This window comes from Porcisia hertigi, chromosome 36, assembly GCF_017918235.1.
Source record: "Porcisia hertigi strain C119 chromosome 36, whole genome shotgun sequence".
In the NCBI taxonomy this organism is placed as follows: domain Eukaryota; phylum Euglenozoa; class Kinetoplastea; order Trypanosomatida; family Trypanosomatidae; genus Porcisia; species Porcisia hertigi.
The window spans coordinates 2,599,957-2,625,516 of record NC_090595.1 but is presented as its reverse complement, the minus strand read 5'-3'; the positions used below and the strand labels follow the sequence as shown (position 1 = coordinate 2,625,516).

At 56.9% G+C, this 25,560-nt stretch overlaps 7 protein-coding genes across 7 annotated transcripts; all 7 read right to left on the bottom strand.

Annotated features, from left to right (window-relative positions):
* Positions 1-523: 523 nt before the first annotated feature.
* Positions 524-1,537, bottom strand: JKF63_00663 (uncharacterized protein; the record flags this gene model as incomplete). Its single annotated transcript, XM_067896714.1, has 1 exon — positions 524-1,537. One exon carries the CDS (start codon positions 1,535-1,537, stop codon positions 524-526), a length of 1,014 nt encoding a protein of 337 aa, XP_067752871.1.
* A 1,364-nt stretch (positions 1,538-2,901) lies between these two features.
* Positions 2,902-4,980, bottom strand: JKF63_00662 (uncharacterized protein; the record flags this gene model as incomplete). The annotated part of the gene is made up of 1 exon (XM_067896713.1): positions 2,902-4,980. The coding sequence occupies one exon, from the start codon at positions 4,978-4,980 to the stop codon at positions 2,902-2,904; it is 2,079 nt and encodes a 692-aa protein (XP_067752870.1).
* Positions 4,981-5,833: 853 nt separating this feature from the next.
* On the bottom strand, positions 5,834-7,543 carry JKF63_00661 (uncharacterized protein; the record flags this gene model as incomplete). Its single annotated transcript, XM_067896712.1, has 1 exon — positions 5,834-7,543. The coding sequence occupies one exon, from the start codon at positions 7,541-7,543 to the stop codon at positions 5,834-5,836; it is 1,710 nt and encodes a 569-aa protein (XP_067752869.1).
* A 3,672-nt stretch (positions 7,544-11,215) lies between these two features.
* On the bottom strand, positions 11,216-11,626 carry JKF63_00660 (uncharacterized protein; the record flags this gene model as incomplete). Its single annotated transcript, XM_067896711.1, has 1 exon — positions 11,216-11,626. One exon carries the CDS (start codon positions 11,624-11,626, stop codon positions 11,216-11,218), a length of 411 nt encoding a protein of 136 aa, XP_067752868.1.
* An 853-nt stretch (positions 11,627-12,479) lies between these two features.
* Positions 12,480-14,081, bottom strand: JKF63_00659 (uncharacterized protein; the record flags this gene model as incomplete). Its single annotated transcript, XM_067896710.1, has 1 exon — positions 12,480-14,081. One exon carries the CDS (start codon positions 14,079-14,081, stop codon positions 12,480-12,482), a length of 1,602 nt encoding a protein of 533 aa, XP_067752867.1.
* Positions 14,082-15,232: 1,151 nt separating this feature from the next.
* JKF63_00658 (uncharacterized protein) lies at positions 15,233-18,349 on the bottom strand (the record flags this gene model as incomplete). The annotated part of the gene is made up of 1 exon (XM_067896709.1): positions 15,233-18,349. The coding sequence occupies one exon, from the start codon at positions 18,347-18,349 to the stop codon at positions 15,233-15,235; it is 3,117 nt and encodes a 1,038-aa protein (XP_067752866.1).
* A 1,316-nt stretch (positions 18,350-19,665) lies between these two features.
* On the bottom strand, positions 19,666-24,429 carry JKF63_00657 (uncharacterized protein; the record flags this gene model as incomplete). The annotated part of the gene is made up of 1 exon (XM_067896708.1): positions 19,666-24,429. One exon carries the CDS (start codon positions 24,427-24,429, stop codon positions 19,666-19,668), a length of 4,764 nt encoding a protein of 1,587 aa, XP_067752865.1.
* Positions 24,430-25,560: the final 1,131 nt, after the last annotated feature.

Sequence of the window (25,560 nt, the reverse complement as noted above, 5' to 3'; positions counted from 1 at the left end):
TAGAGTGAGCAGACAAGATTGAGTGTTGGTACCGTTGCCTCTATACGCCTCGCTCCTCTCCCCAGCCCTCGCGTTGTCTATGCACTCCAACTATCAGGGTCATTTGTTGGTGTACTTTTGGGGGGAGAGGGGGGGGGAAGTTTTAGCACGTCTTACCAGAGCCCCCTCCCTCCCTCCCTCCCCTAGCACCACCTCGCCTCATACAAGATACACTCACCAATGTCAAGAAATAGCTTTATCATCGCCACCTGAACACCCTGTGCGGCTGGAAGAGCAAACACCCTGCCAGTGCGTGTGTTGGTGAGCACTTTGCCTCTCCCTCCTGTTGGCTTCCTCCACTCGCAGGAAAACCCCGCACAGCCCCCCACGCACACGCGAAGGGGAACACAACAGCACACTGAAGAGGCCAGGAAACGCAGAGAGCCTGACCCAGAGCACCGCGCGGTGCCCCAGTGCGAGGCAACGCTCCTCAGCCTCTTCACCCTTTACGCCCCGCCCACGGCGATGTACAATGACGACGTACTCATTGCATAGTGAAGTCTAGGTTGTCCTCCTCCGCCCCCTTCCGCACTGCGTCCGCGTTGAGCACTACTGGAGCTGTAGTAGACTGACCAATTGTGCGCGTTTTTAGACCATCCGCTGCCGGGTCCTTCATGAGTCCCTCACCTACCCGTTGCAGCTTCCTCCGCAAGACCGCCACTGCGTCGTACACGATCTGCAGCACTGGCAGCACTCCCGTCGACTCCACTGTGAAGGTAAAATCAAAGTAACCCATTTTATTTTTCTTCTGCCGCACAAAAACGAGCGGTTCGGTGAGTTTGTCAAACGGGGGCTCCCGTGAAGTGCACTCACGGCAAAATATGCAGGCATCCTCGTCCTGCACATCCACCTGCCCCGTGCGCTCGACAAACCGAAAGACGTTTCTCGGACAGCGGGCCACCCACTCTCGCGCTTTCGATTTTCCGAGAGCCTGGAACCCGTTCGGGTTGAGGATGATCTCAGGGGCGTAACGCATCGCCACCGTCGCCACTGGCATAAACTTGGCGTGCGTCTTGGCGATGTTCTTGCGAATTACGACATGCAAGTCCAGCACCTGACTGCGCCCCAGTGTGACCAACCAAATGCCATGCTCCTCCGCACTGACCGGGTACACTTCCGGATCATCGATCTGCAAAGAATCATTAATGAAAACCTGCTGGCTATGCTGGTGCGGCGGGCAATGGACCTTCAAGCAGCCCGTAATCTGGCAATCCGGGCACCCGCTCCCCCCACAGCCGCAATCTTGTGGGAAGTTCAGGCGCTTCGCCTTTCCGGAGAACAGCGGCACCAGGCCCAGCCGGTGAGCGATCATTTCATCGGGCAGAACGGATGTGTTCTGCCGGATCGTCACATACTCGATGGCGAGCGTCGGAATCTCTGCCAGCATGACGCGTCGGAGCGCATTGGCAAAAGAATTATCCACCTCGTGGAGTTGAAACGTAAGCGTCTCGCCCGCGGCGTGCTCCTTTTTAACGCACTCGGTGATCTCCACTTTCATGTCCTTGCTGAGCAGCGCACCAAGGCCAACCTGGACAAGACAAATTGCTGTACGCAAGGATTCACTACCCTCGCTATTTTGTCGGCGAAGCTTTAAACGTGTTGCGTGCGCGCGCGTGTGTGTGTGTGTGTGGTCCTAGCCTCTCCGGTTATTCCTCGTCGCTCCTCGAGGGGCAGCAGCGCACTTTCACAACACCGTCAATGAGAGGTGCTGCCGTATAAAAAAAAAGTGACGAGAAAGACGCCTACGCACCTACGTTAAAGTGCAGCAAAAAAGGGGGGGAAGCCAAAAGCCATTGAGAATAGACATCGACAAGCACATGCTGGCCTCTAGCGGTGCAGCCAAAGAAGATCGGAGGAAGCAAACATGAGCGCCCCTTCATAACGAGTCCAAAAGGGAAGAGGAGGAGGAGAAGCTTCCAGAGGCGATCCAGCGGACGGGCAGCACACACGATTCCTCCCTATAGCACATATACAGTGTGCGAAACAGTGAGGCAGCTGGGAGGGGGGGGGGAAGACCCTAGTTGTAAGAGCTGCATACCTGCAATCGCACACAGATCATGTCCTCTCACTTTTGAAAGAGTAACATCAGTGGTCGGCACGCATGGTGGGCACACCAATACCTTCTGTGCGTTGATATGTTTGTTATTCACTTTCGTTGTGCCTCCCAGGGCAAGGATGTCTCAAACACAAAATAAGAGAGACGGGGGGGAGGGGGGGGGGCAGCGAATAGATCAAGTCGGATACATGATACATACAGCGAGGACGCCAAAGACAGAACAATGCAAACCAAAAAGATTCCCGATCACCTGCACAAAGACACACAGAGAACCATCGCAACTGACAGTGGTGTCGGGGCGGTTGCATAGATTGACAACGGCAAACCAGCCAGCGTAATATGTCGCCTGTGTGTGTGTGTGTGTGTGTGTGTTTAGGAGGGGGGGGGGTAAGAGAGGAAAGAACCTCGTTGCGAAGCTCGAGGGTGGCACGCTTGGAGAGATACACGCATAACTTCTGCGCCCCCAAAGTGAATGTGGCTGCAAGTCCTCGTTACGCCGTGCCTCCAGAAGAAGGCGTCCTCACCCTCACTCGTCTCTCCCCGTAGACCCACGACGCCTCTCAACAGCAAAGCAATCCGAAGAGTACCCCTGCATCGCCCACCTCCTCATCCGCCTAGAAATAGTTTGATCACGCCACCTGCGGGGGGGAGGGAGGGAGGGAGGGGGGGGGGGGGGAGAACAATACGGGAGGCAGAACCCATCTAAAGTTTTTATGACGCTAGAAAAAAAGTGTGAAGTGGGGGGAGAGAGCGAAGAGAGCTGCGCTACGCAACCACGCAGTGCACTGCTCCCAGTTCTTGTCACTTCACTCGGTTAGTGTCAAGTAAAGTTTCTTCAGCTGCCGCGCCTCCCAACGAGCAGTGTTGCGCGGCGACGTGTCCTGCTTGGAGGGGTCGGGGTGAATGAAGGCGGCGACCTTTTCGCCGTGCAAGTCGACCTGGTCAAAGAAAAAAATGATCTCTTCAAAAGAAGAGTCCTTTAAGATTACCATGTGCTTCGCCAAGTTCATGGCCAGTGCGAGGAAGCACCGCTTGGCATAAAACCACGTGTCTGTCATGATTTTGCGGTCATATGGCTCTAATGACTTTATGATGCGGGATATGCCAAACTCAAAGTTGCCTTTGGAGCAGTAGAGGGTTCCGATAACCAAGTTCACAATGCACAAGTGCAGTGGCTGCTTCGAGGAGTCCTCGTAGGTGAGGCGCTCCTCCGCTCGCTCGATGCGGCGCATGATATCCTCTGCCTGCTCGTTCTGCGCAGTCATGATGTACGAGACGCAGAGGTTCGCCAGCACGATAGCGCTGCAGTTTAAAATGTTCTCGCGACTGGCCTCTACCACGGGCAGGTAGTACCGAATGGCCTCCTTGAACTTTGTTTCCTGCATAAAGAAGACGTGCGCCACATTCTGCTTCCATACCTCGTTCTCGGAGCAGAAGTCAGCTGACTGGCGGAAGAGCTGCTCCACCATAGGGTAGTTCTCCATCTCCCAGTAGATGTTGGCCTGTGCCATGAGAACGGGGATGTACTCCTCCAAGGTTACGTCGTAAGTTCGTACCGCCGTTCTCGCAACTGCCGCGTCCTGGCTCTGGTCCGCCTCCTGGATGCGACGTGTCATGTTGCGAAGCTGCTGCACCATCTTCTGTGCCAGGATGTCGAACTTGCGGTACGCCTCCGCGGGTGAAGTCTGGGCCGTGATGAGGCCATCGAGAAAGTCGTAGAGCGATTGATTGTTCTGGGAGAGATACTGCCACGCAAGGTGGGGGTTCTCGGCTAGGACATCCGCTGCCAGGTCATAGTACTGGTACTTGCAATAGAAGAGCAACAAATTCTGGAACGTCTCGGGTGGGAAGGGCGGATTCTGGAGGAGAAAATTAAACTTTTTGAACCCGCTTGTCGGGTTCCCGTCCATGTTGATGAGGGCGGTGTTATGCAACGTGACAGGGTCGAGCTCTTCATCGGTGCGGGGAGGCATGTCAGTCAGTGCCTCCTTCGCGGCTTGCGTGTTCTTTGAGGCGTACTCAATGGCAGCCTTGAGGTTGAAGGCCTCGATAAGAGCGGTCTCCCTCAGTAGTTGGGTGTTGCCTACCGAGCGTGCATCGCCTCCCTCAGTGTTTGTGCCAATGTTCAGTTCCGGGTGTTCTTCGACACCACGGTCTATGATCTCAGACAAGTGCCGCAGCGCCGGCCCGTACTGCTCCATCTTGTAGTACATGAGCGCCATGTTGTACGCCAGCGCCGCCGAGAAACCAACGGCGTTTTGAGCCTCCTTGAACTTCTCTAGCGCCTCCTCGTAGCTGCCCTCCTTGCTTAGGACGCAGGCGCGCAGCACGAGCATGTCCGTGTCGGTGGCCGGTGCCTGCTCGACAAAAGATTTGGTTTGCGGGATGTCATCCTGCTCATATGCGATAGCCGCCTGTAGTTTATTGAGCATGGCCTGGTTTTGTGGAGAGGTGATCATGGTGCACAGGCGGTTGCTCTCCGCGTAGGCACCGGCCTTGTAGAGGGACTGGGCGTAGTAGACGCGGTACTCTTCAATATTAGGACATATCTTTGTTAGCTGCTCGTATAGACTGGCCGCTCCACCATAGTCGCCCATCATGTAGTAGCAGTACGCCATGAGCGACACTGCAGCACGGCTGCGGGGGAACTCCTCCAGCTGTGACGCCAGCAACTCAACGGCCTCTTCGTATTGGTGATCACGGATGTAGCCGTATACAGTGGATGTAAACGTCCCCTCCTGGACCTGTGCCTGAATGCGTCCGAGCGTTGTGCCGCCACCCATTGTCGTTGTTGGCCTCATCGACCCCGCATGAGAGGAGCCAGTGGAGGAGAAACCCATCCCCGCCGCTGGCGAACGCATTCCAGTGACAGGACGCACAGACATGTTGCTCAGTGGCCGTCTCAGCTGGACAAAACAGAGGTGGATGCTGCCAAGTAGAAAGAGAGCAGAGAATTCAGTAGAGAAGTGGGCGGGAGAAGGTGAAAAAAAAATAAAAGTGCGCACCTTTGTCGGCTTTATTTGCACGATTTCCCGGACATCACGCGAGTGTGTTCGCACACAACACAAAAGACAGGAAAGGCAAAGGGCAGAGTTACATGGGTCGCGCGGAGTGTGCAAAGAACAAGAGGGGTGAGGGGGAAGTACAGGCAAAACGAGAGAGAGAGAGCGCAGATGCTGATGAATGGCCACACATTCATGACACCATCGAGAATACGCGTCCCCGCCTGCCCGTGCGTGTGTGTCCCTCGCAACCGTCTCCGGGAGGACAGTTCGATGTGCTACACCATATTCTGTGTTATGGGTGGTGCGAGCTGCCTGCCGGCAGCCACAATACCCTGGTAAAGACATGCTCATCCCGACTTCACCCTCTCCACGTGTTCCCCCACCAATTCGTGCACACCGCCTCCTACACACCCAGAGGAAGACGCAGCGATCTAATGACATCGTGTTGTGTTGGGGAGCCCAGACATGAGCGAGGGTAGAGCGGAGTACGGTCTCCGTACACGCTGAAGTCGTAAGAGTGGAATACGAAGGGAGTCCCGTGTGGTTGTCGTGGGGGTGCGCGACCTTTCAAGTTGCATGCCCACTCAAGCGTGTCTTTTATTTTTTAACTCCCCCCCGTTACCGATCCCGATACGGCAAGCAGTTACATGCACAAAAAAATAAAAGCTGGAGCGAAGCGCTTGAAAGAGTGCAAAAACAGTATCGCTGCTCGCAGTGCAAGGAGCGCACGGCCTCACACAAGCGTGACAGACTGTTCCACACTGCGCTTGCGAATAGCCATTTGAACAAACTGCAGATGCTTCCCCTCAAGATTGTAGTAGCGGTGCCAGACAAAGAGCATGATCACTGCCGCCCCGCTCGTCTGCAGGCCCAACAAAGCAAGCACCGTGGATGCCATTTTCGTTGGGGCCATCGCCGCAGGGAAGGCACCCTCAAGTGCCGTCAACTCCAAGGCAACTGCTGCTGCATTCCTATGCGACACAGGGAGAGTATGGATGGTGACGGTGTTGCCAATCGGAGGGGAAAGTGAGGCCAAGAGAACTCCCTCGAATGCTTTCGTGGCAGCAAGCAGCAGGATCGTTACAATGCAACCGAGTGACTCCATCGGCACAGCAACCACGGTGCAGAGTCTCCTCGTCCACGCCGCCAGCGATGTGTGGCGCCCGAATAGAATGGTATCCTCCTCTACCACATCTTCCTGCACCATGTCTAAAACGTCACGGATACCGTCGAGGAGCAGACGCTGCAGGGTGAAGAGTACCCCACATGACCAAATCGCAACGATCGACCTGGTCAGCATGTAGCCTGCTCCAACTGCCGGCGCAGCCGCCACCCTGGCCGCTCCTCTCGTGAAGAAGGCTACTACCAATGATAAGAACCCAACCGCGCACACTCCAAACAACATGATGAGGACATGGCGCTTCTTACCTACAGAGTCGACGCAGATGACGTGTAGCGGGGCAAAGAGAGACGGCGCAGCAACGACAAAGGCCAGAATGACCGCCCGCATCGCAGCCGACAAATGGGATGCACACCCTAGTGCGAGAAAGAGGTGAAAAAAGCTCACTACTATTATGCTCGCGTAGCAGTGTAACGCACGCACAGCCAGTAGCGCTTTTATGGAACGACGTTGGCATGTCTGACGTACAAAGTCAGAGAACTCAAGCGTGGTGGTGGCCCCAAGCACAGAGATATGCCGAGAATCGACACCGCACTCTTCATGGGCCCCACTCGGCATCCCCTCACCCTGGGCACTTCGTCGCCATCGTCGCAACCCGCTGAAGCCACACACAGCCGTTCCGCACAGGAGCAGAATGAACCAGTGAAACTCCCGCAGGGGTCTTTGTTGAGGAGAGGAGCCGTCGTACAGCAGAGCGGCTACGAGCACTATCAATGTAGCGCCCACTGATGCTGCACGCGACACAAGCTGCAGCTCCCCCTCGTCCTTGTATCGCCGCAGTCCCATTTCTGGCGCTTCGAACTGAGCAAAGGCGATGGGGCTACCCGAGAAGAAGCCAATGGCTGCGGTAGCCATTGTGAAGGAAACCGCCGACGGCACGAGAGCAAGTCGCAATGACCACCATGAGAGGCCGAAAACAAACGCCAAACCATAATCGCTCGGTATTCGAGACTGTGATGCCACCAGCCGCCAGGTGCGCGCGTGCTTCGACAAAGCCGCCGCAACTCCGATTTGGTGAAGGACACTGCAAGCCACGTGTACCACCTGGGCTATAACAAGCACACAAACCCCCAATTTGGAAATACACAGTCGCCACTGACCGTTGGGGGTGGAGGTTTCCTTTTTTGCGCTGCGCGTGTCCACGACGAGCAGGAAACCATGTACGTAGTACTCGGTGAAAAGAGCCTCGAATATGAGGTGCAGCGCCTGCGTGAAGAGGCGGTGAGTCCCGATCCGAAGAAGGACCTTCCGCGTGCATGCCATCCTCTCAAGAGAGGAGGGAGCCAGGGAAAACGAGAGTGATAATGAAACGGAGATGCGCAAAGCGTCGAGCAACTTTAATGAACGCCTCCCTACCCCCTACCCCACCTGCATGTCCCCCCCCCCGCTTGCGAATAATGAGGGAGAAGTGATAGGTTTGCTTTCTCACTTGAGCGGACAAGATGCTGCGGTGTCGCGCGTGTGTATGCGTTCTCCTCACGGAGTGCCCCACATAACCCGGCGCCGTCACCCCTACGCACAGCCGCAGAGGGGAGGGGAAGAGAGGGCAGCACAAGACCCAGGTAAGGCCTCGCGCAAGAGATGTAAACAACGTGAAATACACGATTACACACACAAAAAAAAGGTTCCAACAGTGCCGCAGGAAAGAGCCGGCAACCCACACAAAACACACACTCGCACACGTGATGTGCAACCGAGCCGACCTCGGTGGCGCCTGCTCAGGTGAAAACACTGGCACTCTCACATGCACTGACACCGACAGACAACTACACCTGAAAATACCATGCACCGACCCACGAAGTCCCCCAATAGGCTTGGCGGTAAGAGAGCGCGCGCGCAGACGCAGGGAAAACAACAACAAAAAAAGGTGCCAGAGCCAAAGAGGAAAAATGGGAAGACCAGCACGGGCACGCTGCAGAGAGAGGATGGGGAAGACAGCACGTCAGTCAAAGTAAGCGCTTCCACAGATGTTGAGCATCGAAAAAGTCGATCCCCTCCCCGCGCCTGTCGGATCACGGGAGACGGTATCAACATGGGAACGGGAATACACTATAAAGTGGAGAAAGGCAAGTCTGGGCGAGCCGCATGTCTCTCACGTGAATCCGCGTCTCTCGTTGTTGTTGTTGTTGCTACAATGTTGAGCGTTTTTCCTTTCTCCCCCTCGAGCGCACAAAGCACGCATTCGCCTCATGTGCGAGGCCCCCCCCCCCGCGCCCCCTGCACGACATGGACACTTTGGAGTGAGAACGAACACAGATCCACATCAGCACGTACAACCGCACATGCATACAAGCACAGGAATACCCATAAGAAGAAATGGTAAAAAAAAGAGAGCCGCACATATACAATCAGGTAACCCCAAGATGGGGGAAATCAAGCAGACCGGGCGTCGTTGTCTTCGAAGTTGCCGGTAATGTGCATGGACCTCCTCTCCTTCCTTCGGCAGTGGGCGAAGAGGGGGAAGGAGGATGCGGGGGGAAGGGGGGAAGGAGTCACATCATCCTCAGAAACAACGGTGCTCCCGAGTTGTCCCAGTCGTGTCTGCCCGTGTCACCGAGCTGTGCCTTCGCCACGTGCGAGAGCAGTTTTCGGAATCCCTCCGCTCTTCGGCTGGACGCCATGAGCCGTACGCTGCCGCCGCTGAATTTCATCGGTGCGATATTTCGAGCGCATTCAACGCGCCACGAAATCGTCTCATGTCTGGACACCGCGGTCGACGCCTTCCAGCGCCTCCTTTTCAGTTTTCTTGTGAATCAGCTGTATCGCTACAGTAGTCTCATGGTGAAGAACCACCAGATCGCGTGCTGCCTTGGACACGGCCTCGAGTCTCTTTTATAACTCTGCTGTGGTATCCTCGCGCGCAGCTATCCCACACCGACGCGTATTTCCGGAGACTGGCCCTTCTAGAAGGGATGCCCTCAGCCCCACCATCGCGGCCTGGAAGAAGGCACTCGAGTTTGACAGTTTGCTCACCCTGGGAGACTGCAGTGCTTCCCCTCCCCCCCCTCCCTCTTCCCTCCCCCACTTTTGTCCCACAAGCGGGGCTACGGAGCGGTGCTGTGTCTTCTCGTTGATATTCCACGGTGTCACGAGTGCTGTTGGGAAAGGAGTGAGAGCCATGGACGTCAGGCGCGTAGTTCCCATCGTCCATTGGCGCTTGAGTAAGCGCTGGGTCGGCATCACCATTACCGGAGACGAACGGCCTTGTGGGACAAGACACACAGACTAAAACCGCACCATCGTCACGAGCTGTAGACTTTGCGGCGCTGCTGCTCACGTTCGGGAGATGTGCACGGGTCCGTGATGTGGCCCTCAACCCGCGAAAAGACTTGAAATTCGTCTGATGGCATAACGAGGTGCCACAACGTGCGGCGTCACGTTTGCCTGGGCCTTCGTCTGGCTGCCTCACCGCTGAGAGGGTCCCTTCAGTAAATTCGTTGTTGCATTGAGTTACTCTGCTGTGTGAACCACCTGTGCTCCAGGAGTGGGGTACAGCCTATGAATTCGTCTGAGCCTGACTCTGTGCTCGACACCTTTGGTTGTGATAGTCTTTATTGAGGAAGATAGACGAGGCGGGGGGGAGGGTGGAGGGGGGAGGGGGGTAAAGACAGATGAAGAGATGCGTCGAGCCCGTTCTTTGGCTTCCCTCGTGCGTCATGTGCACAGGGGACAAAAAGCCTCTGGGCAAAGAGTTGTGCGCCTAAAGAAGAGGGCAAGCCCAAAGTGAGGTGTCGTGTGGGTTCACGAAGCATTTGTCTGCATCGTGCGACTGCACTTCGTGGCCCTGACGAGGACCCTGAAACGATGGCCATCTTACCAGCGCTGGCGCGTTGAGAAAAAAAAGGGGGGAACAGAGATGCCGAAGCCTGAGTGCCGCCGCTGCCGTCGCTCCCTCCCCCTCCCCCCCCCCCCGCACCACCAGACGACGGGCCTATCCAATGAGACGCGCAGTGATGTGGATCTTTTTTTTCTTGGGGTACTTCAGTTTGGTATCGCCAGTGGACATCACACGCAGCGACGTTCTGCGTGAAGAGGTCTGAGGAAGCCAAACCAAAGTGGTGAGGATATAGCCTTTGATATCATCCATGAGTACACGAGAAGGGGGAGGTCGCAGCAGCAGCAGCAGCAACATAGGGGAGGGAGGGAGGGGAGGGGCAAGCGCCGTGAAACAATGAAATGCTCAGCGAGTGGTAGGGGGGAGGGTGTACCGATCCCTCTATAGCCAGAAAGGCGTATCCTCTGAGTAGAGGCCTCATCACTCGCACATAGGCCAACTCAAGTGGTGGGGAAGAAAGAAAAGAGGGAAACACAGACGACAGAGTAACACACGTGAGGCACAACCGAGGGGTGCGCTGTGGGACGACGATGCACGATACGTTTTTTGAGTTGAATGGGCACTCCAAGGAGTGAGGAGGTGGTGGACAAGAAGAAGTGAAACCGGGAAAGGGGAACGAAGGGGGCGACTGCTAGGAGAAACACTGGATTGAAAAATCCGGTTAGGCACGGCGGCGGCTTAACGCGGAAGGAGAAGAGGGGTGAGATGCAGGATAAAAGTGTACTCCCATACACAAAGCGAAAAGAAACGGGAGATATGAAGAGGAGATGCCCCATCCTCAATGGCACTGCTGTTCTCGCGGTGAAGGGGGCCGCCTGCCGTTCAAGGACGGGCGGACAGTGGAAACAGGGAAGCAGGGAAAAACGTGTAAGACCTGAGTGAGTGAAGAGGGAGAACATCGGCCCATTAGTGCTTCAACCCCCCTCTAGTGCCATCACCGTGGTGGTCTCTGGCCATTCGTGCTGCTTTTCCGATCCGCTGGATCGTTATCCTTGGTGCATGCGTGAATCAAGGATGTCATACGAATAGTGGGAATCTGACGTCATGACACCCGCTCACTTTGGTCTCACGCCGTGGGGAAACGAGGGCGTGCAGGTCGACTACTCATCTTCGTATTCGCCTTCGTGAGCGAGGGCCTTTTTGAACATCGCACCCTCGTCTGCGTACACGGCCTTGCGCATCTTCTGGAAGTCCCTTTGATGTTGCTGTCGCGCTAGTTCGCCGGTTACGGTGCCCTCGGCTAGCATCGGTCGACCAGCCTTTGTGACTGGTGCCTTTGGCCGGTCAGAGAAGTCTCCAGTGACTCGCTCCTTGATTTCTTTCACCTTGGCGTTCACAGCGGGGTCCCATTTGAGGGAGGCCACCTCCTCTTCCTCCAAGTCGTCGCCGTCGGCGTACGGGTACGGCGTCTTGGGCTCTGTGATGTGTATTGTCACGGGATGCTGGCGTTGGTACTCAGCATTCGCCTCCAGGTTCTGCTCATCCCACGCTACGTGCTTTGATCGAGACATCAATATATACGAATGCAGTATTGTAGATTTACATATATGTGCGCATCAATTAAACAGAGGGAGGGGGGGGGGGCAAGGGATGCGCGTAGTGCAGCTAAGTAACGTTCGTCACGCAGAAACGGAACGCCGACCAAAGTAGAAGTGAATCGAAGGACACACACACACACACACGCGCGCGCGCGCAAACGTAAAAAAAAAAGAAATGAGAGTGCTGCGAGCAGTACGTACGGTGGACGACTAGAACAAATCCCTGAGCGATCTTTCGGATGGGGTGGTAATGCCCCCGACCACACCAGACAGAGAGAGCGAGAAAGAAATGCGTGCAAAGAGTGGATGCGATAAAGGGAGAGAAGGGATGCAACTGTAGCGGGAAGTGCCTATGCGCAGTGGAAGCATGCACTCGGCCACGGCTGGCGTACACCCACACATGAACACCAACGAGTGACACTCATGCTCACATACCTGAAGGCATCTGACATGCACCAGCAAAAGGAATGCAAGTTCAGGCGCAAACATCGCCTGGAAAGACTGCCGCCCCACCCAACCCTTCCTGCGGTCCACTAAATGCGCAAGTGGGGATGGGCCGGGTGGGCGACACATACCTGGCGCGCTGTTCTCCTCACCTTCACCAGTCGCCTGCACCCCTCTCTCTTGGACCCTTCTTGCCCCTGCGCCCCCGAGAATTATCGTTTTCTTCTTTTATAAGGCGCCGGCTTACAAACACGACAAGTCACCAGCACCAGCAGCACGTATGCACACACACACACACACACACACACACACACACACACACAGAACTGGAGACACAAGAACAACCCTTCTCCGCCCCCGCAGACCCCACCACCACCAGCCGCTAGCGACTCTGTTTGAACTGCGCGCGTGCCACTTGCAGGAGAGCCGGTGGCAGCAACCGCTCACATACCGACATGGGCACACGAGGTAGCTCGATGGAGCACGGTACTTTACAGAGACTGGTGTACTGGAGAGGCACCGGAAAGCCGTCCCACAAGAGCACCTCTGCCGGAACCGAGGATGGGATCGCAGGAAAGTCCCTGTCAGTGCCACGCAGCGAGAAGGCAAGACCAGCCGCGCCACCACTAATACTGTCTCTCCCATGACCGGGGGAGGGAACATCTGTTGGGAGTGCCAACGCAGACGCGGTCGACACTTTGGCTCCGTCGGCGCCATCGGCCTTCTTCATAGCACTCTTTCGCTCCGCCAGCCGCTTCTTGAGGCCGTCCAGCGCATGCGACGTCTTGCCAGTCTCCTTCGCTTCGGAAGACTTGGCGAGTGACGAAGACAGTAACGGGGATTTGGTAGAGAGGGGGACCGCGGGTTGCACCGCTTCACCAGATCTCGCAGGTGGTGATGACCCAGACGTGCCATTCCCTTTGCCCATTACCTCTGCCGATACAGCCGTCTTGAGCAACGCTTTCTTGACTTCCGCGTTGTAGTAACGCTTCTGCTCCTCTGAGAGATGGTCCCAGTGTGTAGACATGGCGCTGAGAAACTCCTTGTGCTTCTCGGCAGATGGAAAGGGCGGCGGCTCACGCCACGTGTGTGGCCAAAGAAACCGCGGCACGCCAGCCTTCTGGAGTGCTTCCTCTCGCCTCCCCGCTTCTGCCTGCGCCGCAGCCCGTGCCACCTGCTCCTCCGTCTCTTTGCGCTCATGGAGAGGGTGTGGACCCAAGGAGAAGCTCAGTCGCACGCGCACGCTGGCGGCGTCTTCGCCCTCTCCATCGCGCAACTGCAGTTCGCAGTGACTCTGCACAAGACACCTTGTCGCCTCTTCTACAGACGAGAACTGAATATACATGATCCCCTTTGCCGTATCCGTGCCGATGTATTGCAAGGCGCAGTTTGGCGCAGCCCGTCTTACTGCTGCTTCGACCGTTGCCGGGGTGCAGCCAGGAGGCAGATGGGTCAGTGATATCTCGTAGCCCGGCATCGCCAGGAGGCTTTCCGCATAGTGGCAGTCGCACCGAAAGCACGAAGTCCGTTGCTTAGAGTTGATATTACTACACACACCACAAGGCCAGTCTTCGTTGGGGGTATCTGGGGCGCCGAGAACGCTGCCAAGCTGGCCGTCATGTATTTCAGGGAGCACGGCGTCGCCGAGTACCGGTGGAAGCACTGGCCCTGAAGAGGATGAAGGGTTGTACGCTGGCAGGGCGGAGTGACCGGCTGCGTAAGAGAGGTCATCCCCCAGAACCGAGTAGCTGCGGGGTCGTTTGCGAGCTGTGTCCTCAGACAGCAAGCGGGCGCGAAGGCGACCGTGACCGCGCCGCGGGTGATCGTCTGACGAGCTCGAAGAGGCGGATGATGAGTAAGAATATGACCCCGACGGTGATCGGGAGGAGTCGTAGGAGTAGGAGAGCGAACTGAAGCTTCTTACACTGCCATCGAACGGGGGGGATGGCTCCCGGCCGTGCCAAACGCCCGCTGGATCACTCATGCTTCCCACCGCTGAACGAAGGACGCGGGGTAGGAAAGGGCGAGAGGGGGAAAGGGGAGGGGGGGGGGAAGCTGCACCTCGTGAAGAACCTGTCACCAAAAAGCGTGCTGAACGATCACCACCACAAAGTAAAGCCAGCCGAGAAAAACGGCTGTACAGACGGGGGGAGATGGAGCAAAGGAAGGCAAAAGGAAAGACGGGGGACGGGGGAAGCTCTACATTGACAGTGCAGTAGCGTATGCAGCCAGTGCCAGTGTCCTCCTCCGACGTACACACACACAACACACACACGCACACAGGTACTCGCGCCTCCTCATGCGGGCAGATATATATACATTCACCACATTATAACCGAAGCCGAGGAGAAGGCGCGAACGCAGAGCAAAACAAATTGTGCGTTGTAGGAGTTTGTGTTTGGTCGGCAGGAATGCACACCGCTGTTGAGGCGTTCGGCGGGGAGGGAAAGTAAGGGGAGGGGAGGGAGCAACCGCATCGCGTCACAGACAAAGCCACAATTTACTAAGGACTGCAAGCCTCGCGAGAAAAAAATTAATATAAGGGCAAAGGCTGAAAGGGGTGTAGAGTGTGGGCGGGTGGGGTAGACTTTTTTTTTTGCGGGGGGGGGGGGAGTATGAGCGGTGGGGTAGACAAAGGACTGGAGCTTATCCACTGCGATGGGAAAACGTTAATGCACTCACTGACGCAACCGTCACTGCCAGGCTATACTCCGAGCCTCAGTATCCCTGCGCCGTGCGCACCTGCACCCACACTCCCACGGGCGCTACCCACCACTCACTTCCCCCTCCCGCCGCGTTTTTTTTTTACTTCGTTTGCAAGCCTCCTACCCCACCCGCGCAGCAGCAGCCACTTGTGGGTGAGTGTGACAGATTAGGCCCGTGTAATGCTAGAAAAGGAAATGCAGCACCCGGTGTTCCGCTGCCACGAAGAGGTGGGCCGTTGGAGCCGAAGAACTGAATAAGTCCGTTTGCCCATTTCCAGACCTCTTGTCTGAACTCAAGGGGGGGGGGGGGCGAGGCCGGTGTTTACACGGAAGCGACGTGTCTTACACATGAGCCCGAGTATACTAAAGGAGTGGGAGCTGATATACCTTTGAAGAAACAGAATCCTCCTCCTTTATCGCGTGGACATGACTAGGCAACTCCCTGAGCCCTCATCTCTTGCAGGATGCGCTGTACCACCTCCTCAGCTTCCCTCTCTGCCTTTTCGATAATGGCCTGCTCCTTCCGCTGACGCGTGGCTGAGGCAGAATTAGTCCGCTCCATTTGCGCCTTTTTGACCTTCTCGGCAGCTCGTCGCTGCACAGCCGCCTTGATGGACTCATCCTGGAGCAGTTCGCTAAGGGTCTCGGCGACGGCGGTGGCGGCATTGGGGTACTCTTCGGCGGTCAAGGTGGTCGGCGCGCGGTGTTTCGCGGTGCCCATGTCAGAGAGTAGATCGGTGGAGAGAAGCGAGACATGGTACGCGACCTTCTGCAAAGCAGCAGTGGGCACCTCGAAAAGGTCCTGGTCGGAGTTGCCGCGAACCGACCGTTTCCTCTCTCCTCCATCGCCTTCATATATGCGTCTATACGATGCGGCAGTAGCCGCTGCACTGGAGGCGTCAGCCGTCATCGGCACCGTACTGTCGCCTTTCCGACCCGGCAGCGGCCGAAGGGTGAACATCGGAGTGCTGGGAGGGACCAAAACACGTGGATCGACCTCGGGCACTGCGGCCGCGTTAAACAGCGAGTACTGCAGAGCCTTGGAGCGTCGCACCATGTCCTCTCGGACAGTGTCAACCAAAGCATCGGCGATAGTCCAGAGCTGCTGCTGCGTAACCCAGCAAGCCATACGAAAGACGCAGACACCGTCCCGTGGTACAGAAGTGTCGCGGCTGTTGGTGCTGAGTGCCTCGAAGGGCAGGCAATGCATCGCTGCCTTGGCAACCTCTTCACACGCTGTATCACCCCTGAACTGTGCAAGCACCGGATACACAGCACTCGGTGTGCACGGCGCTGCGCCGTAGGCCACCCGTGCGATCTCCTCACAGAGATTCATTGCGTCTAGAAGGAGCGCCCACGCAAAGATGACAGGGATAGGGCGAGCACGCGGCGGCAGATCCTCTGCCTTCTCCCTGCCGGTCACCACACGGCGCAGCACGTACTTTTCGAGTGCCTCACGCACGACATTGTAGAGGTCGACGGCACTCTGCCGATCTCGGGGGTCAAACAAAGTGGTGCCACTGCTACATAGCCCGAGCACAGAAGCTGATGACGGGTTGAAATACGCGTGGGTCGGCGCATCCGCCAAGGCGGTGCCAGCGGCGCAGTTCGGTGTTCCACCATGCAACATGGTGCCCCCTCTGTACGCAAAGGCGTCGGCTGTCACCACCTCGGAGTGGGGCCTCGCTACGGCCTGCGACGACGTAGTTGTTGGCCGCTTCAGTTTCTCAACTCCCTCCCTCACTTGTCCACCCGCAGAGGAAGTAGCAGTGCTCCTTGCATGCTCCCCTAAGAGTCCCAGCACGCAGTCTAGGACGAGCCCCTCGGCCAAGCGTTCCCTGTCCTTTTGCTGAGAAACAGGCGCCCGCAGCAGCGAAGCTTTTGATGATGCCTCCCCCGGTACAAAAACACGGGGCCCGCGCGAGCGCACATCCTGGTGCACCTGGACGGCAGAAGGCCCCCCAACCCGATGAGCGGCGGCAGATACGATGGATGTTGTCCCTTCCGAGACAGGCACGCTGTCGGCGAGGGGACGACTTCTAGATTGACATGTCTCAAGACGGCTGTAGCCCTTCAGCACAGCAAACGCCTTCACTAGCCTCTCCACCGCCTCTGACGCCTCCCGGAGGTCGGATGTGTGTTTTTGCTCCAGAGTGGGCCCATTCGGCACTAATGGCGGTGGGGGCAACGATATTTGCTGGGACGCCGTTTTTTCTATCGGGGTGCTGCGGCACTGCACGTCTCCAATCATCCACCTGCTTTGCGACGCCGTGGAGTCCTTGGCCTCAGCCGTTGCTACGATGGGAGATGGTACCTCGGTCGTGGCGGTGGCACTTTTGGTGTCGCTTGTATAAGACAATCCCGGTGGAGGGAGTGCTGGTAGGGAGAAAACCGTAGGGGCCTGTGGTGACTGTGTCTGCATGGTGAGAGCGGGAAGTGGCGAGAAGTCCAGCAGCCTGGGGGCTTGCAATGGAGCTGGTGTCACCGTCGGTCCTTGATCAGACGTAGACCATGTCGCAGGAGCGGCACTTGCAGGCGCTGGGTGCGAAGGGTTCGCTACCCCAGGGCCGACAACTGGTGCTGAGGCGACGGTAGGCTGCGGTTTCTGTGGCGGTGGCTGTTGCTGCAGATGTTGCGATAAAGTGCTGAAGACGCTGCTCAGTACCACAGAGGCCTCTTTCGACTCCGAGGCGGTCTTCTGTGGCGACTTGGCCTGCTGCGCCGACGCTGAGGGGGTCACTAAGCAGGCGGTAGTCGGCTCTTTCTCCGCGCTCCCCCCCGGCTCTGCATTCTGTGCACTCATCTTGGAGGCTCGCAGACTCTCCATCGATGATTGAGAAGCTGACATTTGGTTTCCGCTCCCGAAAACCTGCGGCTTCAGCATCGACCCTCTGGTGGATTCACTCCCACTGCTGTGGAAGGCCACAAAGTGGGACAGCGCCTCGTATCCAGCGCCCTTTGGTCCTCGGAAACGCGGGTTGGCGACGTTGCTGGCGTTCTCTTTGAATACGTCGTGGGCTGTGTCTGAAGCACTACGGGTGACAAAGGACTGCAATCTGTCGCTGCCAGGAAGAATAGCGCTCGACACCTCGCCTTCCATTTTGGCGCTCTTTGAGATTGAGACAGCCCCGAAGGACTGCTCAGAGCTCTGTGCGTCGCGCATCGGCGAACCAGATACGCGCAAGCCGTGCTTCCTGTCGTCCCTCAGCTGCGTTGCCAGCGACGTGGAGACTGACGGTGCAGGCACAGGCACAGGCACAGGCACAGGCACCGGTACCGCTGCGGGGGCTCCAGCCAAGGGCAGTTGTGAGTTCTTGGCGGTCAGTGACGGCGTTACAGCGGAGCTGGAAGTCGGCCCGTCACACCCCATCTCGTCCTCGGAGACGGTACCCCCCACGTCGGCACCACTGTCTTCGTTGCCAGCACTAACATGGACACTGGGGGTGGTTGTCGTTGAGCCTGTGCGCACTGAGGTGGTCTCTTCGTCTTCATGTGTCGCTGTAGTGCTGGCTTCAAACGAGTCCTGGTAGTCGTTCATTGAAGTCATCGTACACAGCTGGAGTGTGTTCAGCTCGGCTACTGGGTGGGCAGTTGATTAACCCAATCAACTCAATATTGTCCTCTACGTAACATGCACGCCCAGCTTGCCGGGGGAAACGGGAACGCAAGATGCTCAAACGTGAGCACAACGCCGCCACAGAACAGAAGGCGTTGGCCTTCGATGCCGCTACCCGGAGAGGGACGGGGGGGAGAAAGTGTACCAAAAAAAATCGCCACTCCCTCAGCAGAAGCCACGTATTTGCAGTTTTGTCTTTGACACAAATCACCCATGCGCTTTGTTGTCGTCACTGTCGTTGTGCACGTCTATGGGTGTCCCTGTGTGTAGGTTCACGTGTGCGTCTTTGAGTGTATATGCGTGTGTAACAAGAACAGTCGGCGGAGAGCGGAGGAGAAAAATGACGACGAGATGAGTTGTGCTTAAGGCCTATCACACCTGTACACAACGACGGGAGCAACCCAATCTGACGCAATCCCTTTCTTCTTTTTTTTCAAGGTGACGTATGTGTCCATGAAGAAACACCATTCGAAAGTCTGGTTTGGGGGGTGGGGGGGTGCCTTACATCTATGCTGTGAACGGCTATGTGTGACCATGCTGCGCAGATGCGCATATGCATACGCAAAAAAAAAATACAACATTAGAAAAAACAGACCGCATTGACAAGAGGAGATGCGCAGACAACAAAAGGAAAAAAACGAGAGGAGATTTGCCTACTGGCCTGAGGTGGGGCGCTAGTGAAGACGCCGCACCGAGCATCACATCGTGAGGGTACCTTCATGGCTGTGGAACAGCCGGTAGAGTTTTTACACCTTCCTGCTGCCATGGCGATCCCCTACATATATTTTTCTCGAACGATGGTGCAGGTGAGAGAGACCAGCGGTGTAAAAAAAAAAAGGGGGGGAGGGGAGGGGAGGGGGAGGGTTGAGCCATGCCCACTCTGCCTCCACGATACGCTGTGCGTGCGATCAGAACCTTCCAACCTCCACTCTCTCGACCCTCACCCTCGCAGCTGTGTTCTCGGCTGGTTGCCTCGTGTGCTTGTCTCGCATGACCCTCTGCCCCCGGTGTTTCAGACCTTCGTTCCGTGTCTTACAGACCAGGAAAGGAGTGAGACAATACACCGACGTTTCTCTTACATTGGCGAGACAAGCGATGGGGAGGGAGGGGGAGGTAGCGGGGCAACGCGCGTACATGTCACTCCTTCGCCCTCAACCTCTTCAGGCCCACCTTCTCCCTCCAAAAAAAAAAAAATTACTGTGACGAAACCGCCAGCAAAAAGCTCCTGCCGTCAACCCCGTGACATTCTACACAATGACTCTCACCTGCTGAGACAACTCCAAAAGCTTCTTGAAGAAGATGTCCAGCATCTCAGTCATGCGATAACCGACCATGGTGGTGTGGGCAACCTGTGAAATCCAAAAGGACAGCGGTGGTGGTGGCAGCTCCTTCGCGTCACTTACCGTGTCTTCAATATACACGGTGAGCGCTTCAGCGCTGTGGGTGCCGTACACCTCGCAGAAGGCGATCCAGTACTGGGCCGAGCGCTGCTGCTGCACCGCCTCGCTCTCCAGCTCCTCTGCCGTGGGGGCGGCCCGCTCCAGTGTGTTGCCCGCCAGGTCTTCAAGCCATGTCGCGTTTTCTTGCTGACCCCGCGTCGTCCCATCACACTCATCGGCGTCTGACACGCTTCCGTCAGGAAAGCTTTCGCGGTCGCTGGAGTACACAGAGGTAAACGAGCTGGTTGAGCTGCGACGGGCTGATGAGGAAGAAGAGGGGGGGGGAGAGGGGGTGGAGGTGGTCCCTGATGTGCTACCGTTTCTGCCACTGTCACCCTCGCCCGCCTCACGGTGCCGCGGGACCCTCTGCACTTGCACGGTACCGGCAGCGCTGTCGCCGCAGAACAAAGATGATGACGAAGACGCTGAAGACAGGCTTCGGCTCTCAGAAGACGAGGAGGCCGCCATCATAAGGGAAGTGAGAGAGACAACTTCATCCATATCGCTGTTTAGAGCACCCTTCTGCGGGCCTTCTACCCCTGACTCTGCCATAGCGCCAGAGGCGGCCAGAGACACTGAGGAGGCGCACGTGGGGGGCAGGGGCTTCTGCCGGCAGTACTTCAACAGCCGCTCTACATAGAGCACCTTAACGAGGGCATCGCTGGCGAACCGCAGCAGCTTGCGCCGTGGCGTCAGGCACTCATCCAGCAGAAGCTCGTGGGTGTAGGTAAGCCCTTCACATCGAGCAAGGTAATGCAACGCCGTGACGAAAAACATTAGAGGCATGGCAACATACTGCGTGAGTGTGCTGGGGTGTACAAAGTCGGCAAACGCCTGTGCGAGGCGGTGTCGCAGGTGCTCGCGCACATTTGTGTGAGAGGCAAGCCGGCCATTGGCGAGCAACACCCGCTGCAGGTCCTCGACGTCGCCGCCAGTTCCCAGCTGCAGCCCAAGCAGTCGCACCAGATGTGGTGGATACTCATCCAGGAAAGTCCGAACCCCCTCCTCCATTGTGCGGCGAACAAACTCGAATACAGCCTGCGACGTGTGCACCTCCCGCAAAGCCGCGCTTACATCAGCGCACGTAGCGGGCGAAAAAGATACCGCAAAGCTCTTGGTTATGGAGAAGGCGTCGAGCAGGTTAGCCACCACGGACAGTTGGTATAGCACCGCCTGTTGCTGCATGCGGGGGTCGGCACGCACCTCGAACTCGGCATTGTAGTGGCAACGCGGGCACTCCAGGTGTGTCGCGTCAAGTCGCTGCAGCAGCGGACTGCGGCACCGCGCACACCCGTACATGTGTTGACCTTGTCGATAAGAGGGCAACCGAAGAAGATCCGCCACTTGGGCGATGGGGAACAGCCCTTCCGTGTGGGCTCGCGTCGCCACAGAGTAAGCGCGCGCCATGCGCATCTCTTCGCGCTCCAGTTGAAGATGCTGCGGCGGTAGCGTAAAGCCTTCGTACGGAGGCCACTGCTCTTCAAGGCAACTCGTCATGGCACCCAGCACGGACTGCGCCAGCACTGACAGCGCCTCGGCGACTCCACCGTCATCGCTCTGCCTCTGAAGTACAGGTCTATTTTCTTCATTCTCGCCATACTCGCTGTCGTTACCGCTGTCGACTTTGCCCGGCATGACACCCAGCAACGCCGCCAGCGACTCCAAAGTGGCCTCGCTGAGCACAGGGCGTTCATCCACGAACCACAGCCGCTGCAAACCGCTTCTCATGCAAAAGCCCACAAAAGGACGGTCGCAACCGAGTTCGGTCACCACGTACGTTGCCTCGACCGACGACATGGACTTGAGCAGCGACATCGGTGCGAAGAGCAGTGCGTCTTCGAGGTGGCTTCGACTGGGCAACGCTGTGTCTCGCCCCCTACGTCGCGCGGACGCTGGAACGCGACTGACCAGATACGTGCGTAGCTTCAAATACGTGCTTTTCTGCAGAAGCGTGCGGAAAAGGTCGGCAGCGCCGGCCTGATAGCACAGCAGCAGCACCTCCGCCAAGAATCGAGGCGGCGAACGTTTTCCCAGCAGCGGGGACACAAGCTCCTGCAGTTGCTGGCACATCATCTGATCCAGTGTGCGCACCTCTGAGACCGTATCACTGCAAGCCGTTGCATCCTCGCGTGTCCGCCAAACACGTGTGATCACCAGATGGGCTGCCTGGCGCGCCGCGTCTACCAGCTCTGCTTCACAGGCATCCAGCAAGCTCATCTCTTCTCGTGACTGGGCATTGTTCGCATCATCACCACTTGCCTGTAGCGGAATCGCAACAGACGTATGCGATTTGCGCGCCGCATCATCGAAGCGGCGCCCACGCTCGAGAATGACGTCATTTTCGTTGTGGAGCAGCAACACTGACTGTGGGATTACAACGTGGAGGTACGGCTTCACCTCCGGGTGAGCGTGCAGGACGTGGGCTGCGACCGAGCACTGTGTCTCGCACACCTCCAGCGCGTGTGCCAGACGACTACTGCTCACTACCGTCTCCCCGAGCGCTGGAGGCAATTTGGCGGCCGTCGTCGGTTCCTCCACGGCAAGATACGACTCTTCATCTGGCAAGGAGACTGCACACGGATACCGAAAGTAGCTGCGCGTCTGATGGCGCTGTTGCCGATGCGGGTCGCTGATGTCGGCAATCTTCTTCTGCAACCACGACCTCTGCAACGCATAAGCGAAGACAATATGCTCGGAAGTGCCCCAAGTGGCCAGACGGTAGATGTTCACTGGCCGCAACTGTCCGTAACGATATAGTCGGTACGTCGCCTGGACATCATCGGTGGGGTTCCAGCTTACATCGAGCAGAATACAGTGATTGGCCGCTGTCAGCTTGATACCAACGCCGCCTGCACGGACAGAGCACAGCAACACGCGGCACGCATCATTGCTTTGGAGCTCAGCGATGCAACGGCATCGCTCTGCGTTGGATGCGGTCCCGGTCAAGGATGGTGCTGATATCCCCTCACGCGCTAACAACTGCCCCATCAGTCGCAGATGACTCAGATACTGCGAAAATATGACAACCTTTTCGCGCTGCTCACGGACGATGTGCAGGGTTAGGTGGAAAGCAAAGCTCAGTTTCGGGGAGTCGGAGACATCCACTCTAGTCAGGGCAGCGGTTGGCAGCGTTGGAGACGCAACCAGAGCTGCGTTCTCCTCTTCCTCATCCACGTCTTCCTCGCCCTCTTTGGCAGAGGCAAGGGCGGTGGTACCGCTTGGAGTTTCCAGTTCCGAGAGGGCTGGGTGCAGGCATATGTGTGAAGCGACGTGGTGCAGCCGCAGAACCGAGTCCATCTTTTCGCCAGAGCGGACCTGCGTCTGGAAGTAATTCAGCATCGCCTTGTAAGCCGTCTCCTGCGCAGCGGATAACTTGAAAAAAAAAAGGAACTCGCGGCGAGGCGGCAGAGTAGCCGCCAGCACCTCCGGCCCGCAGTGGTGCGCAGATTCTGCGAAGTATCTGCGCAACGAAGCAACGCACCGCTGCATCTCGAGAAATTGCGGGTACGTGGAGTCGACACACTGCCCTTTCTCGATTGGTGCAATAAAGTGTTTATAAAAAAGTTGAGTGTCAAGCTCTCTGCCGGTGATGATAGACTGCATCGTATTGTATTCCTCGAGATGGTTCTGCAGCGGGGTACCGGTAAGTGCTAGCCGCAACTGAATGGTGCGGAGGTGCTTCGATAACGCTGTCACGAGATTTGAGCTGCTGCGACGTAGGCGATGCGCCTCGTCGAGGATAACGAGGTCGGCGGTCTCGATGATATCCAGCAAACGCACCACCTGAAACAGCGGAAGATGGAGTCGCAGGCGATCCAAGAGGGACCACACGCGAGGCCACGTGTTGGTGGGGTTGTTGCGGTACTGTGCCTGGGCGTACTGCAAAAGGCGTTGATATTCCTCGTATCCAAGCACCAGTAGACCCCCCTCCTGGTAGTAGGAAAGGAGTACCTCCTCTATTGAACGACCGCCGCTGCCGCCACCACGGTGGGACGCACCTAGGGAAATGCCCATCGCACTTGGCACGTAAGAGTTGACCCTCATGGTTCCCGCATACCGCGGATGAATCCATTCCGCAATAGACGCTTGCCAGTGCAACACACAGCTGCGCGGGCATAGCACCAGCACACGTAGACTGGGGCACACGGCACCTTTGAGTGGCAAACTTGCAGCCGCAGCGCCGAAGGATCCCCCTGACGGCTGCTGCTGCTGCTGATGCCGACGCACTCGGTCGCGCTTCATTGCCATCAACATTGCCTGTGCCTGAAAGAGTAAGACGAAGGAAAGTGAAGTGAGCGTCTTCCCGAGACCCATCGAGTGCGCTAAAATGACGCCAAACACCTCCTGATACAAACGAGTGCGCTGCTCAATTGTGGACGAGAAGGTGCGAGCAGCCATGCGCAGCGCGCCGTCTAGAACGAGACGCTTCCAAATAAACTCCAATGCACTTACCTGGTGAGGTCGCAATACGCTCTCCATCACCGGGGGGAGCTCCAGCGCATCATACTTTCCATTGATGCCGCTGCCATTGCCACCGCTTCCAATGTCGCTTTGGTCAGCGGTAATGCTCATGACACACCCCTGGTTTAGCGCCTCCTCACGGATGCAACAATCGGGGGTGAGATGAGCACACGGCAAGAGAAGAAGCCCACAGAGAACTACGGGAAAAAAAAACGAGGGAGATCCCTGCCACTATAGCAGAGAGGAACTGCGATGTCTCTTGCCAGTTGCATGAAGAGAGAGGAGAGAGAGAGAGAGGAGGTAGGCTTAGGAGTGGAAGTGAGGACAAGCTGAAAGGCAAAGGAGTCATGCAGTTGCTGTCTACTCCCTGTGCATCGCCTCCCCAACAACTCGGACCCGCCACCACCTCTCTGTACATAGAAGTACTGATGGCTGAGTAGGGAGGGGAGAGGGGGGGGGGGATGCATATGGCTGTATACGCTTCTGCGGAACTGACAAGGGGCGCTGATGGAGGTCGAGGGGTGCGAAGTGGAGGAGGGAAAGAAGGGAGGGCGAGGCAAAACCATTGCGACGCAGTTCAATTTAGAGACACCCAATGAGCTGCCTCGGTACCAGTGGAAATGAGGAGGCAGGAGATCGACTCCGAGATGTCAAGAACCCTCTCCGTGATGGGCGTGAACGAAAGACAGTGCCGGCAAAGTAACGATAAAACAACACACACAGCCGCAAGCACACACACTTGCGTGGGCACCAGAAGGTTTGCCATCACCGCTGTCAGTGTGGGCGACACCATTGCAGAGCTCAGATACGACTCGCTCTCTGTGTAGTCCGCGGTCGAGACTGTCCGTGGTTTTTGTGATGCATCTCAGACGCGCAAGCCCAATGTCCATCATAAGCGCGTACATATACAACTTAGACGAGGGGATGAACAACAAGATCCCAACAGTGGAGTGTATAGGAATGTCCACAAAAGATGGAACACACGTGCACACGCCGCTCACGTTGACCAGAACCAACAATAAAGAAAAAACAGAGATTCAGCCCAACTGAGGCGGCGGCTAAAAATGGGGCGATAAAACGGCGAACAAAGGGAAGATGTGCCATTGAGGCGGCCATCCTCAAAAATACCAATCACGTCCGCCTATTGCATCAAGCCAAACGGTGTTGCTGTTTTGAGTAACATCTCTCCTACACCCCCCCCCTCCCCTGGAAGAAAGTGGAGCTGGAGGACGTCAACGAGAG